Here is a 16,769-nt window from a genome sequence, read left to right as displayed (position 1 = left end):
TAACCAAGCAAATATCAGAGCTAGTATTTGTAGTATTTATTAAGAAGTATTGTATTCAGTGTTGTAGTATTACTACAATTAAGTATTGTAGGATTCATTAAGAAAAGGAAAGTGTTACACATCTTTATCATGGGTTTACATCTTAAATCCTACTCATCCCTGTTCCTGTTTCCTTGACCAATATGAATAAGTGACAAAGGATGGGGTAGGGAAAGGTGGAGGCAGAGTGAGATTTAGAGGTGATTTAAAGGGGGCTGCAAGTTAAGTGCTCAAACCCAGATTGTGCTTGGTATTAGAAATGTGCCAGCAGACCCACCACGCTCTGTCCCTGATGCCCCAGGGGTTGCAGAATCCCACCAAAGCTTCTAGAAAACATTGAAAAATGGATTTTTCCAGGTGTCTTTTAAAAAGCAGGGCCATCTTGTTCTAGGAAGACAGTATAATTTGTGTGTGTGTATATATATATATAACCTTTGTATGGTTATATGTATATATATAATGTATATATATATGTATATATGTACACATATATATATATATGTATGTAATGCATATATGTATGTAATGTATATATGTGTGTATGTATATATATATATATATACATACATATATATAATTTTAACCTTTCTATATGCACTTTTAATGTGGTGAGAGCTGCTCCCCCTTTCTCACTCAGGAAGGAGCAAAGACAGAGGCAAAGTGTGAGGTGTAGGGGTGATCTGAGGCTCCATGGGGTTCATGTGAAGTTTGCACCAGACCTGGGAGGTAAATATGAATAACAGATATATAATCTATTGGAGAAGTCCATATAATCTATTGGAGCAGCCATCACAAAAGAACTATCTCTTGTTTTGCCATGTATGCTGAGCACTTTGAATACCACCAGTGGATATTCAGTATTTTATCCTTCACTGCATACAAAGCTTTTCAGACACATCTTTTGCCCATGTGCACTTTGCAGTTTGGTCAGAAAGCAAAGACAAATGGCCATTGTGTGATGATGATCCACAGGGAATCTGTCTGGGCATGTGAGTCTTGCTGCAAAGCTGCACTAAACACCGAAAGAAATGCAGCAATTCAGTTCTACACCTTTGTGAATCATGTGAAAATTCTGACACGGGGACTGTAAGTGAGGGGAAAGAGCTTTAGCTTAAATATGAACTATGAAAACAATCTATAAACAACAAGTGTCATGGCATCAGAAGTTCTTAAAAATTCTCACTGTACTTCATAAAATAAAATGAAAGACTAAGTTTTAACACAGAGTGTGATGTTGAAAAGAAATAATTAATTAGCCGCTGAATGCTTCAGAAAATGAGGAATCAAAATTTTCTTATGGTTTATACTTTGCTAATTCTAATTTTAATTTCAGGTGGGTATCTTATCTGCTGTGCCACATTTAGTGATGACAATTATTGTTCCTATTGGGGGACAAATTGCTGACTTTTTAAGAAGCAGGCAGATTGTTTCAACGACTAATGTGAGGAAGATAATGAACTGTGGAGGTAAGTCTTTCTGTTTTATTTTAAAGTTTCTTGAAGGGATTTGATGCTCATACTGTGTTCTATATAGAATAAAGAGATAAACTGCACAGCTGTATGCTCTCAGGAGGAAACATTTCTGCATTTTTTATGCAGTGCAGATGTGGTTACTAAATAGAAGAAAACACAGGTGCTGTCATTGGCCATTTCCATAGAGTTATTTGGAATTTGGAAAACTATTTAGACTATTAAAGAAATAGATGAGGGGTTTTGGAGGGGAATTTGCCAACTCTTAGCCACTGACTCAGTCTTAGCTGCTAATTTAAACACCCTCTGCACTGAGAGAGCCCAGACAGGTACCTGAGATTTCAGCCCTGACTTCTGAGGTGCCAAAGCCTCTTTAGCTGTGGCAAGGGCTGGAAAATTCACTCTCAGGTTACCCATGAGAGCCGACTGGAATGGCCCAACCACATCACAAGTATTTATTTTCATCTTACAAATGACAGAAAGTGACAATAAATTAGCATATAAAGAGTAAAATAAGTATTATTTGAGAAAGGTAGAACATGAGTTTTTTAGAGATGAAAGAAATACCTGATTGTATCCCACTCTGAGGCAGTGTTTTATTTGTGTTCCTATGAAACATCATGGCATTCTAAGGCCTGCAGTGTTTGAGAGGGAATGTAACTCCATGTCTGGTTTTATTTAATATTTCACCAGGTTTTGGTATGGAAGCAACTCTCCTTCTCGTGGTGGGATATTCACACAGCAAAGGAGTGGCTATTTCATTCCTAGTGCTTGCTGTAGGCTTTAGTGGATTTGCCATATCTGGTAAGGTTCTATTACTATTAACACTAAAATATTTTATCTTGGGAGACAAAACATCTATCTTTGCTTTTATTCATGGATAGTAATTTAAAAGCCCACTCACTCTGGAATTCCCAAAGGACATAATTTATTTAAATATATATTTATTTAACTCTATATAATATTTAACTCTATATAATATTTAAATATATATTATTTATTTATATTATTTATGGTCATTATAAAGGAATGTACATTTGGTATTACAGATTTTATATTAGATTATTTCTGTTCAAATAATTCAATCTTTTCCATGTTCATTGCAGTAAATTAGATTCTCTTCTCCGTAAGGTGCTAATGTACATTACAGATTTTTCTTGAAATCAAACATAGAAGACAAATGGACTGGTATTACATAATACCCTAAATTTACACATCTTTGTTTAAATAGAAATTTGGGTTTTTTTCCCACTGTATACTGGTTATTTCTTTGTTAATACTGTATTATTTTATTAATTTGGGGCCTGTTAGCATTATATTATTTTGGGGCCTAACTACTAGGATTTATTTTCTGAATTAAAGTTCAGCTATTGCCCTTTCCTGCTGATTCATCAACCCTTTGCCTTTCCCATTCCCATTCCCAAGTCACCTGGCCTCCCTTGTTTTCCCACTGTGATTCTAGTATCCTCTCCCATGCTGGCTCCTTATGTCCCCAACAGGCTCTCTTTCATTTTGTGCCAAACATCCAAAATCTCCTCTAATCAAATCTGTCCTTAATGTCACACATTCTTCTTTTGGACAATTTGGGAAGTGTGCTGCACCTTCCCCAAGCTGACCACATCACACTGCCTGCCCTTTCCATTGTACCATCTGTATCCAAAGGTTTGGGTTCTGTGTTCACTTATTTAAGTATTTATTTTGGGAACAATTCATTCTGTCTCTTTAGATTATTTAAATAGTTACTGCATATATTTTCAACAGAGCTGTGCTGCTGAAAATGCAAGAGAACAAGTAAATATCTTTCAAAATCAATTAGTAATTCAGTTATAGATACTGTTTTTTCCCTCCAATTTAACACTGAGGAATAGAAAAAAACTCCCTTCTGCTGGTCTATGTGACAAAAAGAAAAATGTGGGCAATAGGAAGAGAGCATGTTACACACAGGAAGAAGAAAAGACATGTTATTTACAGCATGAAATGGTCATGAAAAGGACAGTGAAATGCAAATTATTTCCTTGCCTAAATATCTTCTGAGTTCTTTACTCCACACAGACACTGCTGGGAGGTTTTGGGGTTTTCTTCTGTAGTTTTGGGAGAAAATTAACCTGGTATCCCTTCAAAATATTTTCTTCAAAGAAAATGAAACCCCAGAGTCTCTCTAGGAGTATTTAAGCATTGTAAGTCTTTTAGAGATAAAGAAATGCAATTAAGCAGCCCAAACATGTTATAGCAAAAATGTCATGTCACTTTTCTCAACTGAAGCACTGCTCTGCTCTTGGTGTGAACACTCACTGACCTTTCTATTGCAGGATTCAATGTCAACCACTTAGACATTGCCCCAAGGTATGCTAGCATTTTAATGGGCATTTCTAATGGAGTCGGGACCCTGTCTGGAATGGTTTGCCCTATAATTGTTGGAGCAATGACAAAGAACAAGGTAAATGGAAATACCATTCTCAAATCTTCCAGTTTGGTACCACTGGTTTCAAGAGAAAGACTTTTCTATGATACAACTTGCCTGGATATCTATTGAAGTGAAGGGAGACGACCCATGTTTGTTGATCAGCATCGAAACTCTGATTTATTGATCTCACTCACACATTTTTATAGTGGTGTTAATTAAGCTTATACATATTACAAAATCCGAGCTCACCATAGGTCACAGATTACACATTAACCCCTCCTTTTGTTTTCAATACCTGTGGTTTGTTATTGAAACCAAGATTTGTGTTCTCACCCTGATATGAAAATTCTCAAGGCCTCCATGTTTGTCAACTTTTGCTTTCCCAAAACTTATCCAAGGACAAGATTTACTTGTTATTAAAAACAACCTGAGAACTTCTGCTGTTTACATAAACATGTCTGAGAACTTTTGTTGTTTACAGAAACAGGCTGTGAGAATTATCTGCTTACAGCAGCCTTTTACTTTTCCATCAGCTGTATATTTTCATGGCCTTTTTTCCTTCAAACCATGTCTGAGCAAAATTCTCCAACAGATATCCTTGCTGGAGTCTGGGACTTGCATCCAGGGATGCAAATTTGAGGCATGCTGCACTGTATGCCCATTAGGTTGATGCTTTTGTGGGCTGATGAATTTTTCACAGAAAGATGAATATAAATATTTCTGAAATGGATGCGTGAATGTGCCCTCACAGCCTCAACCCCTGATTTAAATCTTGCAGCTCAGAAGAATTAGGTAAATCTATGTGCTACTCTGGCTGGGCAAATTTCCTCTTTACAGACACGTGAAGACTGGCAGTATGTCTTCCTCATTTCTGCTCTTATTTCTTGTTTACATATTTGTGAAGAATGCCAGTATGTCTTCTTCATTTCTGCTTTAATTTCTTCTTTGCAGACTCGTGAAGAATGGCAGTATGTCTTCCTCATTGCTGCTTTGGTGCACTATGGAGGTGTGATCTTCTATGGCATATTTGCTTCGGGAGAGAAACAGCCCTGGGCAGACCCTGAACAGACAAGTGAAGAGAAATGTGGCTTTATTCATGAAGATGAACTTGCTGAGGAGACAGGGGACATTACTCAGAATTATGTAAATTACGGTACCACCAAGTCTTACGGTGCTACGACCCAGGTCAATGGTGGCTGGCCTAATGGCTGGGAGAAAAAAGAGGAATTTGTACAAGAGGAAGTACAAGACTCATACAACTACAAGGAAAGAGATTATTCATAACAAACCTAAATATTTGGTATATTTTGTAGTGTTTGTGATTAAATTCATTGTGATTGTTTGCACACAGAAATAAAATGTGGTATAAACATGTAAACACATATCAAACAGGAAGGTCTTACTGTAAAAAAAATACATCAAAGTGCAATCTGTATGAGTTGTGATGTTATCACTTTCATTAAGTTATATTTGTTCTATAAACATTAGAGTTTTAAGGGTTTACTGGTCAAAACTATAGAGGCAAGTAGATACTTTACAGCATACAAGAGCTAAAACTCATAATTACAGATTAAAGCACAACTAAGCAACCAAGTTGGCACATCTAATGCTCTTTTTAGAAAGCCAAAATTACTTGATCATTAAAAATGCACTTATATATTTGTTACACTGTATTGAGGCTGTGTTAAAGACACACATTTACTCAGTGCAATGTGGGAGTTGTGTGTTTAGCCCAGGACAAGAGCTTTCTTGAGGAAGAAAGGCTGAGTCCCAGGCATTGATGAGGATTGATCCAGTTCCCTTGCTGGTAATTGTGATTACATGCTGCAGGCTACTCTGTGATAAATAAAGGAATTATTTAGGAGTTTTATACTGAATGTTTTGGGCACAAATCTTTATTTCTATCCTTTACAGAATGTCATGAAAATATAGACGATGTCGTGTTCTTCCCTGCATTTATCAACTAATAGAAAAACAGTATAAAGTATTGAGTCTGACTTTTCAGGCAGCCTGGTAAATCCCTTTATCAAAATATAAGCTTTATTGTTCTATTCTTTGCAGTATATTCTGAATTTGTACTGGTGTCTTTAAAAAGAGAAAAAATACCCCAATATAACATAGAAAAGAATATAGTATTTTACAAAATTCCAAAGAGAAGTTTACTATGAGCAAATAGCCCTATAAAAAAGATGCATTTGTTTTGCAGGATATTTTGAAACCAATAGAAGAAACAGAGAATAATTTAACCCTTATTCTTCCCTTAATAGCTTTCATATTTTTACACATTGTGCCACAGTTGTATACATAGATATGTTTATTGAAGATACTGTAATTATAGAAAATGTCATTATTTTAGAAATCCCTGAAATAAAAAATGTATTTGTCTTTCAATCAAACCTAATAATAATAATAATGGACACTGAATATGAGTAACATAAGGTCTCACACTAAACCAAAGTGGTAAATAACTAGTGTTGGGTTGAAAGAAGCCAACAAGCATCATGCTTGTCCTTTGAGCATAACTCAACAGTGACTGCAACATTAGTGTACCAAGCAATAAGTGCAATGCATTATGAAGTGCATAACCTTCTAGATGATATATTAACCTACATTTAGCTTGTTGTATATACTTGGGGTTGTTGGGATTGAACCAAACTGAACCAACTGGAGTTAGCAACGCCAGACCACTTCTTAATACTCTAAAATGACAACAATGATCCATTTCTTAATTCAATCCAATGAATATTATTGTATGTAATAATCCATTCTGGATTCCTGGTCTGTTCATTGTATTGTGCTAGTGATTGGAAACCCTGCTACCGCAATATACAACTTGAGGATTGTTTTTTCTCCTTTTTTTTTTAAATGCAAATCATACCTTGACCTTAAGAAAAGAAGTATTTTGCTTTGTGCCTCAAAGTGATGTAAAACGTGACCATAGCTTTTGCTGTGTTTAATGAAAAAGATGTGGACTGTGTCACTTTTGTTGCTGCAAAAAGTGTTAATAAAATGCTCTATTTATCCTTTTATATAAAAACGACCACTAGAGTTTCTTGTAATTTTTAGATGTGTTTTAATGTAGATGACTACATTTATAGTGACTGCAGAGCAAATTCTGCTACTGACATGGAGAGAGTTTCTCAGCTGGGAGCTCTGCTCCACACCCAAACTTTCACATTTTCTGTTCTTGCTCCAGCCCTGTGGTGGGAGAGGGACATGTCCCCAGATGTTTGTGCTCCCAGGAGGATGGCTGGCATAGGTGTGCAAGGAGGATCAGAGTGAGAGATGCAGTGAACCCAGGAAAGACAGATTAATGTGTGTTAGCAAATAAGATGGCACAGATGAAAGAAAATTAAAAGGTACTCATTGCTGTTTGCGAAATTTTTCCTTTTCTCGATTATCCAACAAGGCTCCTTAACTGAAACATACTACTTCCCATCCATTTTTAGATAAACCCCACAGCAATCAGTAACATTAAGAAACACTATATTACATAGTAAGTATTTTTCTAATAAAATTTTTGCTTTTCAATAATTTTCTTTCACCAAATAGAATAATGCAGAAACATCAAACTGAGCAAAAGGCTTCAGAACACTGACCACAGCAGCAACAGGCCCAGTGCTTCTCACCTGAAAGATTCAAAAGTAGGACAAGTAGGGGCTTCAAAATTACTGCTGTATTTACAGCTCAGAAAATACAAACTAAATAAAAATCAATTCTTAATTTTCAGAATCTTACAGGTTCTCCATCCTGGAATTATTTAAATCATTTCCTTTTGTTAAATATAGGTAGGGGTTTTTTTCTTAGCTTGAGACCTTTGAATTATGTAGAACAAAGGAGAGACTTTAATCCAGGCATTAGACATTGTGCTGTTCAGCCAGCTACACCTCAGGAAGGACCTGACAATTGCCTATGACTGCTACATTGCTCAAGGAATCTCCACTTTCTTATTTTAGCTCTCTGCTTCTAAAGTCTCCTTCACTTCCTCTTTCAATGGCAGAGCAGAAGAACCCATTCTTTTGGGAGGAAGAAGGAGCATGATAGGTCCTAAGGTTTTTACTTCTTCAGCCTGCTATTCATGTGAAAATGCAGGAAGCAATTATCGGGAACATGACAGAGAAGGAAGAAGGGGGAAACGGAGAAAATAATTGGCATCTCCAAAGACAAGCATCAGCAGCTCTGTCTGCTTTGGGAAAAAGGAGAGTTGAGGGGACATGACCCCTCATCTAAACCCCCATATTTCTTCTTGGTAAATAGGTTTATGTTTTTCTCTTGCCACTTCACTTCTATAAAGTAGCATTGCTAAAATGTACCTCTTCTGGGCTGTGCCCTTTCTTCTCACAGGTTTCTCTTCTGCAGAGGTTCAGAGGCTTGCTCTGCAGGCCTGTTGCACATGTGTGGTGTTGTGCTCCCCTTTTGGAAATCTCAGAAGCTCAAATCCCCCTGTTTGTCAATCAGACCATGGTCACAGTCACGTCATGGTTTGGTCTGGTCACCAATTTCTGCTGTGCTCCCCATCTGCTACTCCCTGCTCACTTAACACGTTAAAAAAAAAAATTGAATTGTTCCTCACATTTTTATTTATTGCTTGGTTATCTTTTCAAGGAGGCAAGTAAAAGGAAGGGGTGGAATTCAGGCTCCATTTAAATTGTTAGGAAACATTGCGTTTAGATGGGCTGGAATAACACCTCAGATGTTCATCTTCATGTCCTCAAATGATTCCATACAGACAGCATCAGCCAAATTGACAAGTCTTAAAATATTTGAATGTCCCTCAGTGGTATCCCTTCCGTTAACACATCCTCTTTGTTGCAGAGATAAAGCTATCATAAAATGTTCTTTACTTTCAAAAGTGATCATGAAATTCAATTGATCAAATTTTAAAAAAAACTTGCCTAAGGGGAAAAAGAAAAGCCTCAAGGTAAAGGTTGGATAAAAGTTACAAAAGAATATCTGCAAATACGAATTAAATTCTCTTTCAGCATGAAGCTAGGAATAGGAATGAGGGTGAAAGTCAGAATAAATGTCACAGTTCAAAGCTGTACAGTAGGAAAGATAACATCACAGTCTCAGTTGCTGCCTCCGAGAGATGAAATGCTTTGTTCCTTTTATGATAAGCTGTGAAGCAGTTTAAAGGCTGGTGTAAGTCTAGATTAACTACTCAACAGCAGCTGCTTTTGTACCTATTTGAAATTTGTGTCTTTTTGCATTCATAATTTTCATTGTGTTGGGAGATTTAAGAGTAAAGGACCTAGAAATGCAATCAGATATTTCAATTAGTTCTCTATGGATGTCCTCTCTATCCAGCTGGTGTGTCTCATGTTACTATTTTAGCTTTGCTTGATGTCTCCTCACTCAGCTGTAACCCCAAGCACAGCAAAAATGAAAAGTATTTTCTGTCTGCTTATGAGCCACTACAGATCCTGTGTGCTTAATTATACTGAGTCAAATTCTTAGACAAAATCTGCCATGTTCAGGAATTCATGTTCAAAACTATTGTTGGCAAATGTCTCCTTGGTAAAATTTTAATATTAGAAACATATAATCCTTGTAATTTTTGGTTCAGGTGAAAGAGTTTCTTTCAAACACCACAGGTGAGAGGTTAGAAAACAATAAAAAATTACATTTTTAGCAACAGTTTTACCTGTGGCAGGCTCTAATCTATAGGAAAGTAGGTAAAGAATAAATTTGAAACAGACTCAAAGTCAGACATAAAATACATGGATAATCTAGAAATGACAGGAAATAAAGCACTGTAGGAAACTTGAGGAAAAGCTTACAGAAGAGCTGACAAAATTCCTCACGTTTTCACAGAGAATCATAGAATGGTTTGAAATGAAGGTACAGTGAGGAGAAAAAAACATGAGTACAAAGTCCTAAATATGTGGTCACCCTGTCCTGAGGCCAAGGCGGGGTCAGAAGTTGTCACATTCTGTGGCACCCAGCCCTGTGTGTGACACATTCTGTGCCAGGGCCACGGGGACACCCACACACCTTAGCTGCCCTCAGCATCTTCCCTTGCACCCTCTTCAGAAGTGATGCTTGGAAGCAGAACATGAATGATGAGAAAGCATATAAAAGATAAAGTATTGCATTGTTAATATTGGAATGTTGCCATTTAATTAGAGTTTGTATTGTATAGTCCATTGAGTGTGCCAACACTGGCTAGGTGCCACCAATGGGCCTGCACTAAAAGAGTTTGTGAGGAGAACATAATTATTTTCTTCAAGGTAACAATCAACAAAACTCTTTCAATTTTTAATCTATAAAATTCCAATTTTTTTTTTTTTTTTTTTGGTAAATGTTGCTTTGTGGAATTAACATTGATTCAAGTAAAGGCAAGGTCAACTTTCCTCTCAGCTGTGTTTTTCTGTGGAATTATGTCTGATCATAGAGTCAATAAAGCACAAACAGCTCACCCTGCATAGAGGAACCACCAAATGAACTGTGATGCATGTGATGTGCAATATATAATGTGTATGTGTATATATGCATATACAAATATACAAATATACAAATATACATATATATATACACATATATACATATATACATATATACATATATACATATATACATATATACATATATACATATATACATATATATGTGTATGCATGTATGTATATATATATGCATGTATTTATATATATATATGTATATATTGTGTGTGTATGTATATGATGAATGCGTGTATAAAAGATGTTGCTTGGCACATACATGCATGTGTCACTTTTGAAGGTCCATAAATGTTGGAGTCAGAAAGTGAACTTCCCTTCTTCTTACCTTGGAGTTCCAGTGTCTGTGTCGTTTTATTTTGTGTCCTACTGTGATATAATTATAAAATATAATAATAAAAATAAATAAAATATAATAATATTTAAAAAAATATAATAACAATCTCAGACAAAACTCTAATTTTTTGGCTCATTTTAAATAACCTGAAAATGAAATAAATTTAAAAATTATGTACATAAAGTATCTTTTCCAATATGTGTTTGAGCAAACATACGTTTGATTTTTTTTTCCATATATCTCAATCATACTTACCCCATTAAAGACACTTCTCTCTCATTTTTGTATCATGAAGATATTCAGTTTTGAAAAAGACAGAAATGAAAAACTAAGAAATCAGAATTTAATTTTTAGGCAAATTATTTTAAAGGACATTTTTGTGTGTCTATGTATTTAATATGAGTAAAGAGAAAAGGTAATTTTCTAAAAAGAACTTCCTAGTTCATTTGTTTTCTTGCCTTAGAATTTTTTTATTAGCCTAGAAACTTGCTCTTACACTGCCAGCTTTACACAACAGTAATTTACTATTTATATTACTAAATGTAAATACCCCATGTTTTATTTAGAATAGAATCCTTTGGGCCATCAGTGGCTTATTTGGTCTTATGCATTAATTTGATTTGAGAGGACACAAAAACTACTTAACAGAAAGCATACAAGCTGAAATAATTAGAGTTGCGTTGAAACAGCAGCGTTTCTAATGTTAAATAAAATATATGTATTTATTTTATTTAATGTATTTATCATAATGTTAAATAAAAATTATTTAACAATAACGATTTAACATTTAACTATTGGCACTCATTTAAGATCAGTTCTGATACTGATACTTCATTGCACAGACTATGGCACTTTGGAGAATCAAGTGCTGCTCCTCTACCAAAATATCCAGTTCTGCTCCTGTGGAGGCAATGTGTTTTGGTGTCACTACAATGAAGATAACTCAGGTTCCTCAGAATTGTCCCTGTTTCACTTGGCAAGCTCTGAAATTCTGCTCTGGAGCTGTCACCACCAGCAAGGAGAGTCTCCACAGTGTTTCTGCTCACTAGAATTCACTCTGTGTTCCCTTTTAACAGAGCGGAAATAGAGAGAAGGCCCTTACGATGCATTTTCCCCAAATTCTGGAATGGGTTAATTTTCCCCAAATCCTGGAATGGGTTAATTGTCTGTTAGAACGGAAGATTTCTTTTCACAGTGAAGTGGGTCAGCTTGAGAGCATCCCTGGGCTGTGGCTGTGGCTGCAGTGAATCCAGAGCCCCAGATATCAATCAGTCTCTCATATTCCAAGGAATGCTCAAATCCTTGTCATTGATCTTCTGCAATCTCCTGTCTCTGCTCCTTGCTTAGCATGAGTTGGTGAGAGCATCTGAAGCAAAGAAAACAGAAATTTGTGTGACACAGAGCAAAAGAGGGGAAGGTATGGCGCTTGCTCACCTGGGATGTGTCCATCTCCATTTGCCATGGGGCCCAAATGACAGATGTTCCAGATGTGTTGGTTCCAGCAGCACTTTGGTAATATGCCTTAATGCTCACCTAAATTTCTGTCAGTAGTAAAAACGGTAAGTCAAGAAAGACAATTCCATAAATAATTAAACAGCTCAGAGAAATATGAGAAAAAAGCCTCATGATTTGATTACAAGTGATCTGAAGCCCCTGCTTGGAAATGCTTACTTTATTATTTTGTTATTGATTGATTCAATCTTGAAAATATATCGCTTTTGATTATGTTATAAAAATAAAACAGTGAGTCCTAAACAAGTTTTTACCAGCAGCATATTGGTAGCATGGCTTAACCATTCCCTGTGGAATTGCTTCTTTCATTTCAAACAGCTTTGGCTTTCCTGCCTTTACAATGAAATCACATTCTTCCTGGAATAATCTCACAAAAATCTCACAAAGAAATGCAGAAAAAGGAAGGTGAGAGAAAAGAACACGACAGAAAAAAATACTCCAGATGATTCAGGGAAGAGATTTAAAGGTCAATATCAAAACAAGCTGCAAAACCAAACATCAGAGAAGACAATAAAATCAATTAGCAAAAGTCTATTGCTGATTTTGAAAGTTAACTATTTTAATAACAGGGTATAAACCTGTCACATATTCAAACACTTTTGGGCAACTTCAGTCACTTCCAGAATAAAAGGTCCATGTACTTTTTATTAGGAATTAAAATGTCTTTAAAAACCTTTTTTGATGAGCATACATTGCAGTTTGCATGAACAAGAAGTGTTTGCAGAATAGGTTGAAGCCTGGTGTGACATTGTGGCTCTGCCTCTGTTGCCTGAACAGAGAGTGCAGCAGCCACCTGGTAACACCTAAAAGTAAATTATGTGGATCTCCTGAGGAAAAATACTGCTGTCCATCACTTCATTTGGTGTGTGTGGCCATTAATTTGTGATTAATAACAAAGTACAGGAAGAAATAGAGATGAATTATTGATCTGCTTTTGGGCACTAATAAGAACAAGTTTACAGTTAATCTCTAAAGTGTGTTTTATCTTGTTGCAGTAAGAAAAACAAATTTAATTAATCCTCTGTTTTTCTTGTGATCAATAGAATGTATGACAAAAAAATCAGCACCATATTCCTAATAAGGCATTTATGAATGGACACTTTGGTTTGCAGATGCCATTCTCCTCAGTCGTTATCTGTAGAAAGAAGAGAGATTGTCAGTAACAACTTTGACAGCACGGTTTGGGGTAAATTTTGCAATATATTATTAAATTTGCAGAAGATAAAATGCTTTACTAAGAAAATACAGGCACACTTTAAGATTTGAGCTCATGTTTTGAACTAACCTGTAACAAGCCACATTACCAAGTAAGCAACCCTAAACTTTCAGGAGCATCCCCTTTTGCCAGTCCTACCTTCACAGCCCCTGGAGGTGTTTAAGAAAAGACTGGATGTGACACTTAGTTCCATGTGGAAATATGGAAATGGAATGACATGGAATGACATGAAATTCTATTTCCATATTGGAAATGACATGCCATTCCACTCCATGGAATTCCCAGTGGAATGACATGGTGGTGTTTGGTAATAGGCTCAACCTGATAATCTCAGAAGTCTTTTCCAACCCAATTGATTCTAAAAGCAACATATTTCAGGTAATCCTCCACTCTGATATGGCATGAAAAATGTGGCTTAATTTATGTATTTAATGGAAGAAATGAAAATGCCTACATGAAATAGCAGTTCTGATTTTAAATTTTAAAAACTCTATTAGTTCTAGTTAAACTCACCTTATGTGCTTTGCATTAGCATTTGCAATCCCCTAACTACTTGTTTTTGAATTTATTATAACCTAAAGAACAGAAAACCTCTCATTTTTCCCTTGAGGCTTTAAAGGAGGGTAAAGTCCACAGAGAGAAGAATAAACCCACATCCAATTCCTCCTGTCTTCTGCTGCCCCCAGATGATGCTCAGACCTCAAACTGAACATGTGCATCAAAGAGTCACTGGAAATTCTGGTTGCTACTCTCTATGTTTATGTATGTGTGTGTGTGTGTGTGAAGACTGAAGACTGAAAAGGCAAGTGCTAGCAGTCAGGAAACATCAGAATTCAAATTTGCACGCACAACCTTGACTGGCTTCTTTTCCACATACATGATGAAAAAATGCACAATGAATTAATACAGTTTTTCATGACATCTCCACGTCACTCAGTACAAAAAGCAATAGCATAAACTAATGAATATGTTTTCTTCTCCTTGCTCAGTGTCATCAGCCCATTTAAATCCTAATTTGAAGACAGAATGATTATTTTCCTTGCCCACAGTTCAGTAGTACTCATCACTAGAGTGTCCTAGTGCTTCAGACATTGATCTGCATTTCCTCAGCACCCATGCACCAGGAGTGCCTGGAGTGCATATTTAATAGAAAAAAAGTTCAAAACACATAAATTATAATTAACTTACAGGGCACTAATTTGAGAACTTTAATTGTGATGTTTAAGAGCAATTTGTGATAAATTAAACTTATGTTTACAACACAGCCCCCATATCAGCTGCAGTTACCAATGCTCTATTGCCATCAATCAGATGCACCCTGTGACCAGAATCAGGCTGCATCTTCTCTATCATGCCAGAAATAAGAAATACAGTTATTTAATATCTATAAGGAGTTTTGCTTCTGTTCTTTTAATGGCTTGTTAATTTTCAGTCTGGAAATTCTGGAATAAGAGCAAAAGGAAATCACTTCATTGGAGTGGCATTCAATCACCTCAAGGAAAACGTAATCCCCTTTTCCTACTAACTTGCTAACAATCCTCTGCCTCAGCCAAAACACTTTTGTCAATTAATGCAACAAGCTGGTTTTCCTTCATCTTCATGAACTGTTCTCTGTGTAATCAATTAGCCAATGATCTTTGTGTGAGAGCAGCAGCGCCCAGTTCCCAACCTGTGCTCCTTGACTCACTGCCCAACAGCCAAACCTGCAAAGTGCAATCACCAGCCCAGATCTATTATCTCAGCTTCATTTGATTCCTTAATCCAGAGAACCATTTGAACAGCAAAATGTTTGCCTCTAATCTGTCCCTATGCCAGTCCTTCCTGTGGCTGGTAAGAGCAGCCATAGAGCTCTCCAGCACCCATGGGATCTTTTCCATGGGGAGTCTTCAGGAGCTGCAACTCTGCACACAGATAAATATCTGTGCCTTTCAGTACAACAAAGTGGAGCATCTTTTTTCAAAATTTCAGTAGACAAATGTAATGATTGTACATGCGACTCTGGAGCCAAAATATTTCATTACTTTCAAAAATTTCAAGTATTGCATGTTGGTTTAACTCTCTAAATGAGTAATTATCCATTTCTGAAAGGTTTGCTTTCTATTCTGTGAAAGAATATTTTCGTTTTTTCATGTGTGTTGCAGAAACAGGCAAAAGGGGATGGGGATATGTTTATAGAAACAAAGCAGCAGGGCTGCAAAGAGATAGTCATGCAACTTTGGTAGAACAGCTCTATTCTATTCAGGTGAGTCAGGCCAGCTTAATAAGTGCAAGTGCTCCATACATCTGTAATTTAAATTTTGGACGATTTCAGTTTTGCACATTTTTTAATGAGTTAACACATAATGAATAAAAAGTCAGGCAAAACCCCAAGCAACAAATCAGTTTGAAAATGCATATCATGAAATTGCTGAACTACCTTATAAAGAACTTCTGTCTTCAAATATTTGGGTCATTTTTCCTAGCTATTTACTTAAGAATCAAAGCCTCTATATGCATTATAGCAAAGTTAGAAGAAAAACCCCTTAAGCAAACAGTGAATCATGAGCAGTTTAGACTGAAAAAGGCAACTCCACAAGGAGCCACTAGAGTATAAGAAATTTCACTTATTTGTAAATTCATGAGAGATACAGTTAGTCAAATCCAGGCAATGAATTATGAATGGTTCTGAGCAAAGGGGGAAAGTTGTACATACTGCACACCTGACAAAGAGCAGTTTGACATCCAAATTATGAGAAAAATACTGAATATAAAATAAATAGTAACTGAGAATAAAAAAAAATTTTTTTTATCTCACAGCAACCAATCTAGAGGTGAAGTATAGAGTTTGAAGGTGCTGCCCCTTGTTTAGATAAAGAATGAAATGTTTGCAGGAGTATGAATTATGTTATCTATCTCTCTCTGGTATTGCTGAGTTGCCTGCCCATCTTTTAGTTAATAATATCTCTTTTTTCATACAACTGTTTTTAAAGAGACAATTTGGCTACCAGCTCCATTTTCTGAGTGCACAAAAAATAGCAGTGTGGCTACTCTATTTGATAACATCAAAGAAGAGCTGGGACCATGATGTGCCAAACTCTCCAAATCTAGTTGTGTACTTGTGGCTATTCACACTTTGCATACTTGGACTTGTGCCTTGTGTCATTTATCTCTGATTCCTGAAGGTTGCCAATCTACCCACTCTGGGTCAAGCTGATTAGATACAGAATTCCATATACTTAGAACAAGCACCATGACAGAGGGGCTGGAACTAGATGACAATTCAACCCAAGCCATTCTCTGCTTCTGTGATGGGAGCTTGACATGGCAACTATTAGGATTTTCCTTTCAGAAAAAT

General features: G+C 36.2%; 1 protein-coding gene across 1 annotated transcript in view; it reads left to right on the top strand.

Annotated features, from left to right (window-relative positions):
* SLC17A6 (solute carrier family 17 member 6) overlaps positions 1-6,949 on the top strand; it is a 31,500-nt gene extending 24,551 nt beyond the window's left edge. Inside the window, exons 9-12 of the mRNA XM_059474292.1 lie at positions 1,373-1,505; positions 2,202-2,312; positions 3,818-3,945; positions 4,864-6,949. Coding sequence (XP_059330275.1) covers positions 1,373-1,505; positions 2,202-2,312; positions 3,818-3,945; positions 4,864-5,196 — 705 coding nt within the window. The 3' untranslated portion in view covers positions 5,197-6,949. The remainder of the gene's footprint in view (positions 1-1,372; positions 1,506-2,201; positions 2,313-3,817; positions 3,946-4,863) is intronic.
* Positions 6,950-16,769: the final 9,820 nt, after the last annotated feature.

Source organism: Ammospiza nelsoni, chromosome 6 (assembly GCF_027579445.1).
Source record: "Ammospiza nelsoni isolate bAmmNel1 chromosome 6, bAmmNel1.pri, whole genome shotgun sequence".
Taxonomy (NCBI): domain Eukaryota; kingdom Metazoa; phylum Chordata; class Aves; order Passeriformes; family Passerellidae; genus Ammospiza; species Ammospiza nelsoni.
The sequence above is the reverse complement of the archived record's forward strand: the minus strand, read 5'-3'. Positions and strand labels throughout refer to the sequence as shown.